This window comes from Petromyzon marinus, chromosome 35 (genome assembly GCF_048934315.1).
Source record: "Petromyzon marinus isolate PM22_M1 ecotype Great Lakes invasive population chromosome 35, UKy_Petmar_22M1.pri1.0, whole genome shotgun sequence".
Lineage (NCBI taxonomy): Eukaryota > Metazoa > Chordata > Hyperoartia > Petromyzontiformes > Petromyzontidae > Petromyzon > Petromyzon marinus.
The window spans coordinates 288,101-308,081 of NC_133701.1; the positions used below are offsets into that span (position 1 = coordinate 288,101).

At 49.6% G+C, this 19,981-nt stretch overlaps 1 protein-coding gene across 6 annotated transcripts; it reads left to right on the forward strand.

Moving 5' to 3' along the window:
- The first annotated feature begins 171 nt into the window (after positions 1–171).
- LOC116948779 (transcription termination factor 4, mitochondrial-like) lies at positions 172–19,178 on the forward strand. Of its 6 annotated transcripts, none has more exons than XM_076071774.1 (6): positions 172–364; positions 2,164–2,371; positions 3,134–3,441; positions 7,893–8,046; positions 8,358–8,542; positions 17,921–19,178. In XM_076071774.1, exons 1-6 carry the CDS (start codon positions 179–181, stop codon positions 18,365–18,367), a joined length of 1,488 nt encoding a protein of 495 aa, XP_075927889.1. In that variant the 5' UTR covers positions 172–178; the 3' UTR covers positions 18,368–19,178. The 6 variants fall into 6 exon arrangements, with proteins under 6 accessions (XP_075927889.1, XP_075927893.1, XP_075927892.1 ...); XM_076071778.1 differs by lacking the exon at positions 172–364 and adding an exon at positions 438–457; XM_076071777.1 differs by lacking the exon at positions 172–364 and adding an exon at positions 494–610.
- The last annotated feature ends 803 nt before the right edge of the window (positions 19,179–19,981 follow it).

Sequence of the window (19,981 nt, forward strand, 5' to 3'; positions counted from 1 at the left end):
CGTGCAGGTGCTATGTGGATCACGACATTGAAACGTGTATCCATTTACAGGAACAACTGTGCCTGGGTTTAACCAGACTGGATTGTGTGAGGAGCTCTCAGATCCTCCAAAGTTCTGGGCACAGTCCCATCAGTAAGTGCCTCCGGTAGTCGAGGCAACGCTGGGTCATGTAGCTCGCATGCCCAAGCAGCTTCTGTTTGGCCATTCATCTCCATCAACCCATGGCATCTGGGTCTGTCCCGTGACATCCTGCAGAGAGCATTCTGCACTTCATGTGGCCTCGAGATGCACCTCGCCTGGCACAAGCTCCGTGGTGACGTCACCACCACGTGGCGAATGGCGGCTATTGCGACATCGAGAGACGGTGAGCGATGGGGACGGCTTGGTGGAAGGACGCCATCTAGCAGTGGATAGATCGTGCGTGGCTGGTGCTCGGTGAAGGGGTTTATAGTTGAAGGTTAGTATGGGGGGAGGGGGTAGTGGGAGTCTCCGCCTAGCGGCTCCGAGCCCCCGGCGAGGCTAGGAGGCGGCAGTGAGCCCTGCAAGCAGCGAGTTGATGCCGTGAGGTCACGGGGTCACCGCGCCACGTGTTTACAGTGCGGCAGCGTGGGTGAGTGGGCACTGTACGCGGAAGTGCAGCAGCGGAGCGAACACTGTTGCTGTACTGCGCCTCGAGAGCTCGCCTCGTCACGGAAACGGGGAATTGTCACCACCGGCTCTTGAGCGCTGCTCTAGCGCTGCGCTACGCTCCGAACCTCAGCGACCCGAGTTTGATTCCCGCTTCACTTTCAACATCGATGACGAGAATCTGAACCGATTTTGGGCCTTTCCTAGGTCGACTCAGCCTTCAATGAGTACCTGGCGCGCCGGTGTGTAAACATCACCATTGGGGAGACAAAGGCGGCCGGGCGTGGTGTTGGTTACCCACCCCCTCGTGTACCGTGCCGCCCTTCAGAGGTGCTCGCTAACAGCACTTGCCCCAACAGCATGTTAGGGCTATAGTGTGATCTTTGTATGTCTCTGTGTAAACAGTACGTGTCCATGCGCGCGTGTGTCATTGTGCATGAGTACAGTACGTGTCTCAATGTGTGTGTGTCTCGCTGTGTGTGTGTCTCGCTGTGTGTGTGTCTCGCTGTGTTAAGGCTATATGGGGGATCTTTGTCTTTATCTTTGTGGCTCGCTGTGTGTGTCTCGCTGTGTGTGTCTGTGTGTTTGTCTCGCTGTGTGTCTCACTGTGTGTGTGTCTCACTGTGTGTGTCACTGTGTGTGTCTCACTGTGTGTGTGTGTCTCGCTGTGTGTGTGTCTCACTGTGTATGGAGAGCGATAGTGTAGCGGTTAGCGCCACGCTGCGCTATGAACCTGGCCACCCGAGTTCGATTCCCGCTCACGGCCAACACCAGTGACGATTATCTGAACCGGTCCCGGGCTTCCCTTAGGTCGACTCAGCCTCAAATGAGTACCTGGTGCGGTGTGTAAACATCGCCACTAGGGAGACAAAGGCGGTCGGGCGTGGTGCTGGCCACCCACCCCCTCGTTTATCATGTCGGCCTTCATAGGTGCTCGCTAACAGCACTTGCCCCTACAGTCTGTTACAGGCTATATGGGGGATCTTTGTCTCACTGTGTGTGTGTGTCTCACTGTGTGTGTGTGTCTCACTGTGTGTGTGTCTCACTGTGTGTGTGTCTCACTGTGTGTGTGTGTCTCACTGTGTGTGTGTATCTCACTGTGTGTATCTCACTGTGTGTGTGTGTCTCACTGTGTGTGTGTGTCTCACTGTGTGTGTGTGTCTCACTGTGTGTGTGTGTCTCACTGTGTGTGTGTGTCTCACTGTGTGTGTGTGTCTCACTGTGTGTGTGTGTCTCACTGTGTGTGTGTGTCTCACTGTGTGTGTGTGTCTCACTGTGTGTGTGTGTCTCACTGTGTGTGTGTGTCTCACTGTGTGTGTGTGTCTCACTGTGTGTGTGTGTCTCACTGTGTGTGTGTGTGTCTCACTGTGTGTGTGTGTGTCTCACTGTGTGTGTGTGTCTCACTGTGTGTGTGTCTCACTGTGTGTGTGTGTGTGTCTCACTGTGTGTGTGTGTGTGTGTCTCACTGTGTGTGTGTCTCACTGTGTGTATTTCACTGTGTGTCTCTCACTGTGTGTATCTCACTGTGTGAGACAGGGCGGCTTGACGATGTGGAGCTGTCGCGGTCTCTCGGCTGTGGCGCCGTGCCGGTGGTCGTGGTGGGGCCTGGCCCCTAGCCGGGTGGCACCGGCCCGGGGCGAGCGGGCGAGCACCACCACCACCGCCACCACCGCCACCACCACCGCCCGCACGGCGCGACTCCCTGGCCAGCCCGCCAGACGGGACAAGGCCCGCGCTGCCAAAGGTCACAACGCCGGGGCTCGTTCATTCATTTCGTGTCCATCGCAACAAGTTATTCCGCTGCTCGGTGCGGTTCCATGGGTGCGTGTGTTAGAATTGGGATTTTAGTGAGATTCATATTTCCTACAAAACGAATTGTTTGTAGTTATTTAGGCGGAGCTACTATTGTTTTCTACAATGCATAAAAATTGGGGAATGGGCTAAACAACCTGCTGACAATGGTCTACACCTCTATGAGTATGTGATAGGGTCTGTGAACGGCAGCATTGCTGTGGCTTCTGTACTGCCTGTCATGGATGCGGAAGGATTTTACTAAACGATACACTTTTTTCATTTTACCAGGTAAGGCGCACTGAGCAATACATCTCTTTTTCAGAAGCGATCTGGCCACAAAGGATAGCTAAACGAAGTAGCTTATGTGGCAGTTAATAGCAGCCAAATACACTAAACGCATGTTTTTAAATATTATGTAACTTTCTGGTAACATTCAGAACACTGAAAATGTATATCAGGATTGATCATTCCCGCATTAATATATGCCTATTTTTTGTACATTCTGTAATAATTTGCCGACACATGAGAGCAGTCTGCTGCCGTACTGCGCATTCACGACCCATGGAGAGGGGAGGTGCAGGGTGGGGGGGTGGATCGACCACTGAACGGCACGGATGGAGCAGAGTTCATCTGTCCTAGCTTGAGAACAGTCAGGTTCTCTCCTGTAATTCAAAAAATATTTAAGCACTGAACAATGTTGCAAATTTCACAGGCGTGCCTGCTGGTGAAGAGGTGGCAAGAGGGGAAGGCGGGAGCTCGGTGGGAAACAGTGGTGGCAATGGGGAGTGGAGCACCAAGGAGGAGCAGCCGCTGGGCGAGTTCGTTGCCAGCGTCGCTCAGGAGGCGGTCACACACGGCGCGATGCGGGGCCGGCCCTCAGCTGCTGTGGCCTCCGCCGTGGAGATGGCTGCACAGGGCCTCCTGGACCTGGGATTCTCACAGCATCAAGTCCGCTGTCTGGTGCGGAGCAGCCCTGCCGCGATGCTGCCCTCCGCACCACATGATCAAGCTGGCGCACCGGTGCGTGACTCTGGGCCGTGCTCCCTCGACATGCTCAGGCGCCCAATCCTTTACTGTGCATTGAACAAAAACGCTGCCTATTCCCCCAAGAAACATGAAGCCTCCAGACTCAACTGGGAGCATTGTAATGTTTTGCCACGTCCATCTATTAATGTTTGCCATGCGGAAGGGAACCGTAACACCCGGAGGAAACCAGTGCATATGAGGGGATAACAATCAGCACCGTCATCTTCTGGCCACCCCACAGCCCCACACCTACAAGACCTCGCAGGTCTTGCCGATCACTCGTCAAAGCACAAAGCAGGTCTTGCCGATCACTCGTCAAAGCACAAAGCAGGCCCAAGACTGCTTAGCTTAAAAAATTTGAAAAGATCGAGTGTATTCGAGAGGATTTGGCCATTAACTCTGATCACATAAGACAGTTGAGTGACTTCATCAGGGATTGTATCGACAAGAAATGCTTGTGTGTGACTTCATCGCCTTCAGGTGACGAGGATCTGCATTTGGTTAAATTTCGATTTAAAGCTTTCGTGACTGCAGGGATTCATCTTCATGGTTATTTCGGTAAAGTCACGTAGAAGGGAAATAATAAAATAATAAAAATTGAACAGAAAATTCTCATGACGTTTCGGCCACAACACAAGTAGCCTTCCTCAGGTGAAGAAACAGAACTGTCGGAAAGACAGAGCTCCAATGAACACTGCTAAGCTTGGCAGCGTATTTTAAGCTGGGTGGGAGGAGCAGAGCGCCTTGACAAAGGAGTTTACATATCAACAGAAGAATTTAACATTGAAGTAGCTTTGTTAATGTGAGAGATTAGCATGATAGTGTGAGGAATTAGCATGTAACTGGTCACGGAAGTAGCTATGTTAAAGTCAAGAGTTTACATATCAACAGAGGCATTTAGTATATTGATGCTAAAGAACTGTAACTACCCAACTATCATACAATAAACCGATGTGAAAGAACTAAGTATAAACGACATCAATATAATCAATGTACTCAATATATTCTCCAATAAGCTGAGCTATTAACATAAAGTAACTGGGTATACACTACACTATATAATGAATACCATATAGTAAACTGATAAAAAACTAAAATATAAACTACATCAATATTTTCAATAAACTCAATATACTCTCCAATCAGCTGAGCTACTAACAATAAGTCATTATACATTACAATTCTGTTGAAAAAAGTGGCGGTTTCTTTTTTCCTCAACGTTAGCACCACGGAAAGCAGCGAGCATTGTTCAGATGGACGAGTCCATCTATGCTCGGAACGGAGGAGGGGGGAGAGAGAGAAACAACCACGATGCGCTGCTCTGTCCTGTGCTGCGTTACAACTATGCTATAAACTAGACTACTACACATTACAATATTATACCTTCCAATCTAAACTACATTGTATAATATCGTATACACAGCCCAATATAATGCATTATATTGATATGCCTCCAACTAATCTTTTTTTCTACATTACAAGACTATACACCGTAATATACACTGCCATAGACAAACCCCACTATTGAATTATACAATGCGTTACTATGCAGCACCCTATACTTTAGACTATACAAATATTAGACTTTTAATATTACACTGTATTAGTCTACCAACCCTACTGTATACCACACTGCTGTATATTCACTATACAATTACGATACTATATATTGCCTTATGAATTATGTGAAACATTACACTGTTATACTATTTATTATTATACAATATGCTATAAACCATACCATTGACCTTCTTTGGTTCTTTCGGTAAAGTCACGTAGAATGAGAATAAAATAATAAATTGATAAAATAAAATAACACAATAATATTCTCACGACGTTTCAGGTGAAGGGGGCGAGACTGTCTGGTAGGACAAGCGGCCTGATGAAGGCCGCTTGTGTTGTGGCCGAAACGTCGTGAGAATATTATTGTGTTATTTTATTTTATCAATTTATTATTTTATTCTCATTCTACGTGACTTTACTGAAAGAACCAAAGAAGATGAATCATTGCAGTCACGAAAGCTTTAAATCGAAATTCATACCATTGACCGTCGTGTGAAAGGTACTATGAGGCAGTGCCAGAGAATGGACTGCGGTCTGAAAGTCACCGTAAAATACAATCAATCAAGAACCGAAATGGTTTATCATGTCTTTCCAATGATTACTAAGCCAGAATCCATCTTCTCGGTTGAAATTGTCTCTGTTTGTATATGTGGATGGCCACATGAACGAATCTCTCATGGTAGCCGGATGGCTTGCAGAGAACCTCCGTCTTGGAGAAGTCAATGTCATGTGAGCCCACTGAATTATATCAGTGATCTGCCACGGCTGAGGTGTTCGTCCTATCATGTTTCAAGTCTGCTTTATGTTTACGGATGCGGTCCGAGATATGTCGTTTGGTTTCTCCAATGTAACTGCTACCACTGAGGCAATTTAGTTTGTAGACGCCCGGGTATTGTATGTCTGGAACCACATCTTTTACAGATGGGACCAGATCACGGATTTTATGTACTGTGTTGAATCGGACCTGGATATTGTGTTTATTCAGGATTTTGGAGATTTCTTTTGTGACCCCCGCAATGTAGGGTAAGGTGATGGTTTTGAATAGCTCCTCAAGAGGATGCTTCTTCATGGTTGGAGTGATGGCTTTGCGGATTGTGTAGTCGGAGTAACCATTAGCCTTGAGAGCTTGGTGTACGTGCTTCAGTTCACTGGCAATGTGTTCCTGGTCAGAGATGCATTGGGCTCTATGGTATAGAGTCTTGATGAGGGAATTCTTCTGGGATGGATGGTGGTGGGAATCCGGTTTTAAGTAAGCATCCGTATGGGTAGCTTTCCTGTAAACAGAGTGGCTCATTGAACCATCAGGTCTCCTTTTAATTAGGACATCCAAAAAGGGTAGCTTGCCATCTTTTTCGACTTCCATGGTAAATCTGATGGCTGGGTGTATGGAATTGATGTGGTCGAGGAATTGGTCTAGAGCAGGCCGGCCATGTGGCCAGATGACAAAAGTGTCATCCATGTACCTCTTCCATAAAGTCGGGCTTAGAGTGGCAGCCTGAATGGCGTCAGTCTCAAATTTCTCCATGAAAACGTTGGCTACAACCGGAGATAGGGGGGAGCCCATTGGGGTGCCCTCAGTTTGTTTGTAGAAAGTTCCATTCCAGGTGAAGTATGTGTTGGTTAAGCAGTGTCTCACCAGGGGGGGTACATCAGTATGCAGTCCTTGATTAACCAAGTCTTCAATGATTGCGATGGTGTCAGGTACAGGAACTTTGGTGAATAAGGAAACCACATCAAAACTGACAAGCAGGTCGTCTGGGGACAGGGAAATACCCTTGATTGTCGATACCAAGTGAGTAAAGTTTAGTACCGCAGAGGTGGTTTTTCCAGTAAAAGCCCGCAGGATTTCAGACAAAAAACGAGCTAGTTTGTAGGTGGGGGATTTGATAGTAGAGACAATGGGACGAAGGGGTGTATCTTCTTTATGTATCTTTGGAAGGTCATATAATCTTGGAGGCCTGGCCGCAGAAGGTTTCAACGAGAACTGTTTGGTTTGATCAATTAATGCGGTTGAATCAGAAATGATTTTGTTGGTTTTAGTGACGAGGCTGTTGGTGGGGTCTCTTCTTATTTTTGTATAGCTGCCATCGTTGAGCAGTTCTTGAATTTTGTTATTATATTTTGTCCATGATGACAGTGGTATTGCCCTTGTCGGCTGAGAGGATGAAAATGTCATCCCTCTTTTTTAATTGAGATAATTCAAAACGCTCATCTTTGCTGATGTTGCTAGCTGGCATCTTAGCGTTTTTGAGGGTTGCAGCGATTTCAGATCTTGCTACGTCTGCAGTGATGTGACCCAGGCCCTTGAGAGCCACGTCGACATGGGCAATTATATCATTAACTGGTATGTGTCTAGATGTAACTGCAAAGTTTAGCCCTTTAGCTAAAACGGTTTTCAGACCATCAGAAATAGAAACTGTTACTGTGATTAATTACGACTTTGTTAACGTCTAGCTTTTCGGTGTGTGGGTCCGATTTCTTGTTGGAGAGGTGGTTGAATTTGGAAATCAAGTTGTCCTTACATTTGGTCGGCAAGGTGGCAGCTGAAGAGGCAGTCATATTGTCTACATGTTCCCAATCCGATGTGGACATTGTTGCCGTCAATGATAAGTGTGGTTGTTGAGCAAAACCAACAGTTTAATACTCTAGTGAATGTGTTGACCTCCATTAAGCAGCATTAACACACTGCACAAACGCACCTGTTTGGTTTTAACAATGATGAAGAAATGGGCCTTTACCAGCTCTGAGCAGCCTGTCTCCAGCTCCATTGTATCGAGATGAACTCCTGCTTGACTGGAGCAGTTTCGTAATAATTCCCGGGCTTGGGTTTTGCTGCGGGTGCTCGTTTGACGCTGCCGCTCGCTGCTCTGTTTGTGTCTCAGGCCGTGGTCTCGTCGCTGCGGGCACTGCTGGCACTGGGGCTCAGCCGGGCGACGTGCATGAGGGCCGTGACGCAGCAGCCTCAGCTCGCGCTTACGGACGCGCTCGTCATCCAGGGCAGGGGGCGGGCCCTGAGGCGGCATGGCCTCGGAGAAGGTAGTGGCATGGCACGCTGGCTTCACACGTTTCCATGGTACCAGCCTGGCTCTTGTCAACAGCTCCTCACTAGCAGTTATAGTTTTCGTTTAGCAGTAGAGCAGCTAAAGCAGCCAAGGTGGGTTTCTGCTGTATTTAATAACTTGTGGCAGTGTAAATTAATTTGTGCGGTCAGGCTGGGCTTGTGATGGTGATACCTACAAAATGGTGATTTTCAGGTGACACCATCACTGGATGCCATGTAATGTCGCGCGCGGGAAATTCTAACGCGGGAGAGTCACGCATGTGCTGTGTGCGCGTTTGTGCTCCAGGCTGGCTGGAGCATGCTGTCGCCTCCACCCCGGAGCTGCTTGCGCAGACTGAGCGAAGCATTTCTGAGCGCGTAAATATGCTGCGCTCCGACTGCCTCTTCAATGGCAAGCAGAGCCAGGAGATCGCTCGCACGACCCCGCGCGCCCTGCTGCACACGCCATACCACTTGCAGTTTACCTTCCAGGTATCGCCACACTTGCTACTGCACACGCCATACCACTTGCAGTTTACCTTCCAGGTATCGCCACACTTGCTACTGCACATGCCATACCACTTGCAGTTTACCTTCCAGGTATCGCCACACTTGCTACTGCACATGCCTTACCACTTGCAGTTTACCTTCCAGGTATCGCCACACTTGCTACTGCACATGCCTTACCACTTGCAGTTTACCTTCCAGGTATCGCCACACTTGCTACTGCACATGCCTTACCACTTGCAGTTTACCTTCCAGGTATCGCCACACTTGCTACTGCACACGCCATACCACTTGCAGTTTACCTTCCAGGTATCGCCACACTTGCTACTGCACATGCCTTACCACTTGCAGTTTACCTTCCAGGTATCGCCACACTTGCTACTGCACACGCCATACCACTTGCAGTTTACCTTCCAGGTATCGCCACACTTGCTACTGCACACGCCATACCACTTGCAGTTTACCTTCCAGGTATCGCCACACTTGCTACTGCACATGCCTTACCACTTGCAGTTTACCTTCCAGGTATCGCCACACTTGCTACTGCACATGCCATACCACTTGCAGTTTACCTTCCAGGTATCGCCACACTTGCTACTGCACATGCCATACCACTTGCAGTTTACCTTCCAGGTATCGCCACACTTGCTACTGCACATGCCATACCACTTGCAGTTTACCTTCCAGGTATCGCCACACTTGCTACTGCACATGCCTTACCACTTGCAGTTTACCTTCCAGGTATCGCCACACTTGCTACTGCACATGCCATACCACTTGCAGTTTACCTTCCAGGTATCGCCACACTTGCTACTGCACATGCCATACCACTTGCAGTTTACCTTCCAGGTATCGCCACACTTGCTACTGCACACGCCTTACCACTTGCAGTTTACCTTCCAGGTATCGCCACACTGGCTACTGCACATGCCTTACCACTTGCAGTTTACCTTCCAGGTATCGCCACACTTGCTACTGCACATGCCTTACCACTTGCAGTTTACCTTCCAGGTATCGCCACACTTGCTACTGCACACGCCATACCACTTGCAGTTTACCTTCCAGGTATCGCCACACTTGCTACTGCACAAGCCATACCACTTGCAGTTTACCTTCCAGGTATCGCCACACTTGCTACTGCACATGCCTTACCACTTGCAGTTTACCTTCCAGGTATCGCCACACTTGCTACTGCACATGCCATACCACTTGCAGTTTACCTTCCAGGTATCGCCACACTTGCTACTGCACATGCCATACCACTTGCAGTTTACCTTCCAGGTATCGCCACACTTGCTACTGCACACGCCTTACCACTTGCAGTTTACCTTCCAGGTATCGCCACACTTGCTACTGCACACGCCTTACCACTTGCAGTTTACCTTCCAGGTATCGCCACACTTGCTACTGCACATGCCTTACCACTTGCAGTTTACCTTCCAGGTATCGCCACACTTGCTACTGCACATGCCTTACCACTTGCAGTTTACCTTCCAGGTATCGCCACACTTGCTACTGCACACGCCATACCACTTGCAGTTTACCTTCCAGGTATCGCCACACTTGCTACTGCACATGCCATACCACTTGCAGTTTACCTTCCAGGTATCGCCACACTTGCTACTGCACATGCCTTACCACTTGCAGTTTACCTTCCAGGTATCGCCACACTTGCTACTGCACATGCCTTACCACTTGCAGTTTACCTTCCAGGTATCGCCACACTTGCTACTGCACATGCCTTACCACTTGCAGTTTACCTTCCAGGTATCGCCACACTTGCTACTGCACACGCCATACCACTTGCAGTTTACCTTCCAGGTATCGCCACACTTGCTACTGCACATGCCTTACCACTTGCAGTTTACCTTCCAGGTATCGCCACACTTGCTACTGCACACGCCATACCACTTGCAGTTTACCTTCCAGGTATCGCCACACTTGCTACTGCACACGCCATACCACTTGCAGTTTACCTTCCAGGTATCGCCACACTTGCTACTGCACATGCCTTACCACTTGCAGTTTACCTTCCAGGTATCGCCACACTTGCTACTGCACATGCCATACCACTTGCAGTTTACCTTCCAGGTATCGCCACACTTGCTACTGCACATGCCATACCACTTGCAGTTTACCTTCCAGGTATCGCCACACTTGCTACTGCACATGCCATACCACTTGCAGTTTACCTTCCAGGTATCGCCACACTTGCTACTGCACATGCCTTACCACTTGCAGTTTACCTTCCAGGTATCGCCACACTTGCTACTGCACATGCCATACCACTTGCAGTTTACCTTCCAGGTATCGCCACACTTGCTACTGCACATGCCATACCACTTGCAGTTTACCTTCCAGGTATCGCCACACTTGCTACTGCACACGCCTTACCACTTGCAGTTTACCTTCCAGGTATCGCCACACTGGCTACTGCACATGCCTTACCACTTGCAGTTTACCTTCCAGGTATCGCCACACTTGCTACTGCACATGCCTTACCACTTGCAGTTTACCTTCCAGGTATCGCCACACTTGCTACTGCACACGCCATACCACTTGCAGTTTACCTTCCAGGTATCGCCACACTTGCTACTGCACAAGCCATACCACTTGCAGTTTACCTTCCAGGTATCGCCACACTTGCTACTGCACATGCCTTACCACTTGCAGTTTACCTTCCAGGTATCGCCACACTTGCTACTGCACATGCCATACCACTTGCAGTTTACCTTCCAGGTATCGCCACACTTGCTACTGCACATGCCATACCACTTGCAGTTTACCTTCCAGGTATCGCCACACTTGCTACTGCACACGCCTTACCACTTGCAGTTTACCTTCCAGGTATCGCCACACTTGCTACTGCACACGCCTTACCACTTGCAGTTTACCTTCCAGGTATCGCCACACTTGCTACTGCACATGCCTTACCACTTGCAGTTTACCTTCCAGGTATCGCCACACTTGCTACTGCACATGCCTTACCACTTGCAGTTTACCTTCCAGGTATCGCCACACTTGCTACTGCACACGCCATACCACTTGCAGTTTACCTTCCAGGTATCGCCACACTTGCTACTGCACATGCCATACCACTTGCAGTTTACCTTCCAGGTATCGCCACACTTGCTACTGCACATGCCTTACCACTTGCAGTTTACCTTCCAGGTATCGCCACACTTGCTACTGCACATGCCATACCACTTGCAGTTTACCTTCCAGGTATCGCCACACTTGCTACTGCACATGCCATACCACTTGCAGTTTACCTTCCAGGTATCGCCACACTTGCTACTGCACACGCCTTACCACTTGCAGTTTACCTTCCAGGTATCGCCACACTTGCTACTGCACACGCCTTACCACTTGCAGTTTACCTTCCAGGTATCGCCACACTTGCTACTGCACATGCCATACCACTTGCAGTTTACCTTCCAGGTATCGCCACACTTGCTACTGCACATGCCTTACCACTTGCAGTTTACCTTCCAGGTATCGCCACACTTGCTACTGCACATGCCATACCACTTGCAGTTTACCTTCCAGGTATCGCCACACTTGCTACTGCACATGCCATACCACTTGCAGTTTACCTTCCAGGTATCGCCACACTTGCTACTGCACACGCCTTACCACTTGCAGTTTACCTTCCAGGTATCGCCACACTTGCTACTGCACACGCCTTACCACTTGCAGTTTACCTTCCAGGTATCGCCACACTTGCTACTGCACATGCCTTACCACTTGCAGTTTACCTTCCAGGTATCGCCACACTTGCTACTGCACATGCCTTACCACTTGCAGTTTACCTTCCAGGTATCGCCACACTTGCTACTGCACACGCCATACCACTTGCAGTTTACCTTCCAGGTATCGCCACACTTGCTACTGCACACGCCATACCACTTGCAGTTTACCTTCCAGGTATCGCCACACTTGCTACTGCACATGCCTTACCACTTGCAGTTTACCTTCCAGGTATCGCCACACTTGCTACTGCACATGCCATACCACTTGCAGTTTACCTTCCAGGTATCGCCACACTTGCTACTGCACATGCCATACCACTTGCAGTTTACCTTCCAGGTATCGCCACACTTGCTACTGCACACGCCTTACCACTTGCAGTTTACCTTCCAGGTATCGCCACACTTGCTACTGCACACGCCTTACCACTTGCAGTTTACCTTCCAGGTATCGCCACACTTGCTACTGCACATGCCATACCACTTGCAGTTTACCTTCCAGGTATCGCCACACTTGCTACTGCACATGCCATACCACTTGCAGTTTACCTTCCAGGTATCGCCACACTTGCTACTGCACACGCCTTACCACTTGCAGTTTACCTTCCAGGTATCGCCACACTTGCTACTGCACACGCCTTACCACTTGCAGTTTACCTTCCAGGTATCGCCACACTTGCTACTGCACATGCCTTACCACTTGCAGTTTACCTTCCAGGTATCGCCACACTTGCTACTGCACATGCCATACCACTTGCAGTTTACCTTCCAGGTATCGCCACACTTGCTACTGCACATGCCATACCACTTGCAGTTTACCTTCCAGGTATCGCCACACTTGCTACTGCACACGCCATACCACTTGCAGTTTACCTTCCAGGTATCGCCACACTTGCTACTGCACATGCCTTACCACTTGCAGTTTACCTTCCAGGTATCGCCACACTTGCTACTGCACATGCCTTACCACTTGCAGTTTACCTTCCAGGTATCGCCACACTTGCTACTGCACATGCCTTACCACTTGCAGTTTACCTTCCAGGTATCGCCACACTTGCTACTGCACATGCCTTACCACTCACAGTTTACCTTCCAGGTATCGCCACACTTGCTACTGCACATGCCTTACCACTTGCAGTTTACCTTCCAGGTATCGCCACACTTGCTACTGCACATGCCATACCACTTGCAGTTTACCTTCCAGGTATCGCCACACTTGCTACTGCACACGCCTTACCACTTGCAGTTTACCTTCCAGGTATCGCCACACTTGCTACTGCACACGCCTTACCACTTGCAGTTTACCTTCCAGGTATCGCCACACTTGCTACTGCACATGCCATACCACTTGCAGTTTACCTTCCAGGTATCGCCACACTTGCTACTGCACATGCCTTACCACTTGCAGTTTACCTTCCAGGTATCGCCACACTTGCTACTGCACACGCCTTACCACTTGCAGTTTACCTTCCAGGTATCGCCACACTTGCTACTGCACACGCCTTACCACTTGCAGTTTACCTTCCAGGTATCGCCACACTTGCTACTGCACATGCCATACCACTTGCAGTTTACCTTCCAGGTATCGCCACACTTGCTACTGCACATGCCTTACCACTTGCAGTTTACCTTCCAGGTATCGCCACACTTGCTACTGCACATGCCATACCACTTGCAGTTTACCTTCCAGGTATCGCCACACTTGCTACTGCACATGCCTTACCACTTGCAGTTTACCTTCCAGGTATCGCCACACTTGCTACTGCACATGCCTTACCACTTGCAGTTTACCTTCCAGGTATCGCCACACTTGCTACTGCACATGCCTTACCACTTGCAGTTTACCTTCCAGGTATCGCCACACTTGCTACTGCACATGCCTTACCACTTGCAGTTTACCTTCCAGGTATCGCCACACTTGCTACTGCACATGCCTTACCACTCACAGTTTACCTTCCAGGTATCGCCACACTTGCTACTGCACATGCCTTACCACTTGCAGTTTACCTTCCAGGTATCGCCACACTTGCTACTGCACATGCCTTACCACTTGCAGTTTACCTTCCAGGTATCGCCACACTTGCTACTGCACATGCCTTACCACTCACAGTTTACCTTCCAGGTATCGCCACACTTGCTACTGCACATGCCATACCACTTGCAGTTTACCTTCCAGGTATCGCCACACTTGCTACTGCACATGCCATACCACTTGCAGTTTACCTTCCAGGTATCGCCACACTTGCTACTGCACATGCCTTACCACTTGCAGTTTACCTTCCAGGTATCGCCACACTTGCTACTGCACATGCCATACCACTTGCAGTTTACCTTCCAGGTATCGCCACACTTGCTACTGCACTTGCCTTACCACTCACAGTTTACCTTCCAGGTATCGCCACACTTGCTACTGCACATGCCTTACCACTCACAGTTTACCTTCCAGGTATCGCCACACTTGCTACTGCACATGCCATACCACTTGCAGTTTACCTTCCAGGTATCGCCACACTTGCTACTGCACATGCCTTACCACTTGCAGTTTACCTTCCAGGTATCGCCACACTTGCTACTGCACACGCCATACCACTTGCAGTTTACCTTCCAGGTATCGCCACACTTGCTACTGCACATGCCATACCACTCACAGTTTACCTTCCAGGTATCGCCACACTTGCTACTGCACATGCCTTACCACTTGCAGTTTACCTTCCAGGTATCGCCACACTTGCTACTGCACATGCCATACCACTCACAGTTTACCTTCCAGGTATCGCCACACTTGCTACTGCACATGCCTTACCACTTGCAGTTTACCTTCCAGGTATCGCCACACTTGCTACTGCACACGCCTTACCACTCACAGTTTACCTTCCAGGTATCGCCACACTTGCTACTGCACATGCCTTACCACTTGCAGTTTACCTTCCAGGTATCGCCACACTTGCTACTGCACACGCCTTACCACTCACAGTTTACCTTCCAGGTATCGCCACACTTGCTACTGCACACGCCTTACCACTCACAGTTTACCTTCCAGGTATTGCCACACTTGCTACTGCACACGCCTTACCACTCACAGTTTACCTTCCAGGTATCGCCACACTTGCTACTGTACATGCCATACCACTCACAGTTTACCTTCCAGGTATCGCCACACTTGCTACTGCACATGCCATACCACTCACAGTTTACCTTCCAGGTATCGCCACACTTGCTACTGTACATGCCTTACCACTTGCAGTTTACCTTCCAGGTATCGCCACACTTGCTACTGCACATGCCTTACCACTCACAGTTTACCTTCCAGGTATCGCCACACTTGCTACTGTACATGCCTTACCACTCACAGTTTACCTTCCAGGTATCGCCACACTTGCTACTGCACATGCCTTACCACTCACAGTTTACCTTCCAGGTATCGCCACACTTGCTACTGCACACGCCTTACCACTTGCAGTTTACCTTCCAGGTATCGCCACACTTGCTACTGCACACGCCATACCACTCACAGTTTACCTTCCAGGTATCGCCACACTTGCTACTGCACATGCCTTACCACTCACAGTTTACCTTCCAGGTATCGCCACACTTGCTACTGTACATGCCTTACCACTCACAGTTTACCTTCCAGGTATCGCCACACTTGCTACTGTACACGCCTTACCACTCACAGTTTACCTTCCAGGTATCGCCACACTTGCTACTGCACACGCCATACCACTCGCAGTTTACCTTCCAGGTATCGCCACACTTGCTACTGCACACGCCATACCACTCACAGTTTACCGTCCAGGTATCGCCACACTTGCTACTGCACACGCCATACCACTCGCAGTTTACCTTCCAGGTATCGCCACACTTGCTACTGCACACGCCTTACCACTTGCAGTTTACCTTCCAGGTATCGCCACACTTGCTACTGCACACGCCTTACCACTTGCAGTTTACCTTCCAGGTATCGCCACACTTGCTACTGCACATGCCTTACCACTTGCAGTTTACCTTCCAGGTATCGCCACACTTGCTACTGCACACGCCATACCACTTGCAGTTTACCTTCCAGGTATCGCCACACTTGCTACTGCACATGCCTTACCACTTGCAGTTTACCTTCCAGGTATTGCCACACTTGCTACTGCACACGCCTTACCACTTGCAGTTTACCTTCCAGGTATCGCCACACTTGCTACTGCACATGCCTTACCACTCACAGTTTACCTTCCAGGTATCGCCACACTTGCTACTGCACACGCCATACCACTTGCAGTTTACCTTCCAGGTATCGCCACACTTGCTACTGCACATGCCTTACCACTTGCAGTTTACCTTCCAGGTATCGCCACACTTGCTACTGCACATGCCTTACCACTCACAGTTTACCTTCCAGGTATCGCCACACTTGCTACTGCACATGCCTTACCACTCACAGTTTACCTTCCAGGTATCGCCACACTTGCTACTGTACATGCCTTACCACTCACAGTTTACCTTCCAGGTATCGCCACACTTGCTACTGTACACGCCTTACCACTCACAGTTTACCTTCCAGGTATCGCCACACTTGCTACTGCACACGCCATACCACTCGCAGTTTACCTTCCAGGTATCGCCACACTTGCTACTGCACACGCCATACCACTCACAGTTTACCGTCCAGGTATCGCCACACTTGCTACTGCACATGCCTTACCACTTGCAGTTTACCTTCCAGGTATCGCCACACTTGCTACTGCACATGCCTTACCACTCACAGTTTACATTCCAGGTATCGCCACACTTGCTACTGCACATGCCTTACCACTCACAGTTTACCTTCCAGGTATCGCCACACTTGCTACTGTACATGCCTTACCACTCACAGTTTACCTTCCAGGTATCGCCACACTTGCTACTGTACACGCCTTACCACTCACAGTTTACCTTCCAGGTATCGCCACACTTGCTACTGCACACGCCATACCACTCGCAGTTTACCTTCCAGGTATCGCCACACTTGCTACTGCACATGCCTTACCACTTGCAGTTTACCTTCCAGGTATCGCCACACTTGCTACTGCACACGCCTTACCACTTGCAGTTTACCTTCCAGGTATCGCCACACTTGCTACTGCACATGCCTTACCACTCACAGTTTACCTTCCAGGTATCGCCACACTTGCTACTGCACACGCCATACCACTTGCAGTTTACCTTCCAGGTATCGCCACACTTGCTACTGCACATGCCTTACCACTTGCAGTTTACCTTCCAGGTATCGCCACACTTGCTACTGCACATGCCTTACCACTCACAGTTTACCTTCCAGGTATCGCCACACTTGCTACTGCACATGCCTTACCACTCACAGTTTACCTTCCAGGTATCGCCACACTTGCTACTGTACATGCCTTACCACTCACAGTAAAGTTGTACACTGCCAGAAGTCCGTGTGACTGATGGAACGAGAAAAAAATAGTTTACTTTAGTACATGCTGGGACAGCTATGTAAAGAAGCCATAGTGTCTGCAGGTTCATGACTGTAAGCGTAGAGTGGCCACAAAGCATCCTTATTCAGGCAATATTCAGGCAATGAACAAGACTGGATGCTAACGAGCGTCGTGTTGTCTTGCAGTACGCCTATTTCCGCATGGGCATGTCGCACGCCGAGATGGTAACCACGCGGATTTTTGGTGCGGATCAGCGCCGCGTCCGGACACGCCACCAGTTCCTGGAGCGGCGCGGCCTGTTCAGCGTGGAGCGGTCGGGCCCGCACGCGACGCCAGATCCTCGCGGTCCATCCCAGCCTGGACTCGGCTCGTCGCAGAATCCCAAAGCCGCGCATATCATCCGCCTCCCCGATGGCGTTTTCCTCACAAAGCTTGCCAACGGGGCTTCCAAAGAGGAACTGGAGGTGTTTAGCCGCCTGCTTGCCCGGGAAGAGTTGGACGAAGAGTCGCAGGAGGGAGAAGATTCTGAAAATGAGCTTGAGGTAGAGGAGGAGGTGGAGGAGGAGGCGATGGACAATTCCGGGTCGGACAGTGAAGAGGAGAGTGACAGAAGAACGAGAAGAAAACCATGATTTGACATGGAGCAAGAGGTGCAATGCTTTTTTTTTACTTAATAATGTTGATGATAAAAGCATCCCCATCATAGGAATGTGGAATGTCCACCACTGGCTCAGGGTTGTAAATAGAAGATGAGCACCGCCTCAATTCTCATTTGAGCAGGAAATCACTTAGATTTTGACTCGTACAAAAAATGATCATCTGAGTACACTTCCCAATCACAGCTCACATCAGTGGTCAGTGATAACCAGTCCTCATTTTATCAACCCACACTGTCCTGCACAGTGAAGTATGGTCAAACACTCCCTTCAACCAGCACAGTGTGGGGCAGTCTCCGATAAATCATTTTTACATTTTATAAATCACTTAGAACGCAGTTAAATGTTAAATTAATTGTTGATCACCACCATGAATCTCATTCAGCGGCGCGGTGCTGTTAGTGGAGTGTTTTTCTCACCGGAAGGTTCGTGAATTTGAATTCTGGTCGACACGTCCCGGTATGGGTAGGCCCCCACTGTGCAGCTCTAAATGCGTTCCCAAATAAAATCTATATGTGGCTGTACCTTGGTGGGTTTGAACAATATTAAAGGAACACCTAGGTTTATGTTTAATTATTATTTATGCTCTAAATCTATATTTTTTTGTCCCATCTGGTCAGCACATGAAAGTTGTATAGCCAAGTATTTTGCAGTGAGCTTCATAGGTTTGTCCTCTGTGGCAAAATCAGTTGCATACGACTGTATTTCTATCCCAATTCTTGCACTGTATGTAATGCCAGAATATTGTTTTACAGCAAAATAAAGACAATTGCAGTTGCACGATAAACTATATTACGACTCGTTTAACATACCACAGATGCCTGACTTATTGCATTGTTTTCATTCGGTGTCCTGAATAGTTTGGGAGTAAATCTCACCCAGGGTTGGTTGCAAGGTAACTCGGGGCATCTGCGCAAGGGCTTGGGTAGCGCACTGCAGGGCTGAGCCCCCGCAGTCCCGGGTGGGAACCCAGCCAACTCCAGGCGAGGACTCGGGCAGCACACTCCTCGGGTCAACTCCAGGTAGATTGTGAATGGTGAAGAGTGTGGTCAGTGGGGCTGAATGTGTTCATGCGTTCACGCGTTCACCCCGTGCTATAGTGAGGCGACTGGTGCCGCATCTCGCGCCCCGCGCTGCAATGCGCGTTCCGGGGCGCGGACACCGCGACTTCCACGGTGGGACTCGTGGCTTCTTCACACGTGGCCTTCACGTGGATCGCATGCAGGACACATGCATGACTCGCTGAGCTCACGCGGACTTCATGCGTGATACATCCTCGTGGCTCATGAATTGCATGACTTAACATGGCTCGCATGCATTGCCCTCTCGCGTGCACCACGAACATGGCACAGTGCATGTCTCGCTCGCTTCGCTCTTCGGCTGCCTGACGCTCTGTGCCGGAGGCTGCCTGGTGCTGCCGCTCCACACGAAGCTCCCTGGGTCTTCTCTGCCCCCGTGATTATAAATGCTGTCTCTTCTCTTAGCCCTGCAAAAGGCGGAACATCTGCACCGGCTTGGCTTGGCACAATCAGGCTGACAACTTTCGAGAGAAATCGCCCTATTTCCAACCAGGCTGGATTGGAGACGCGG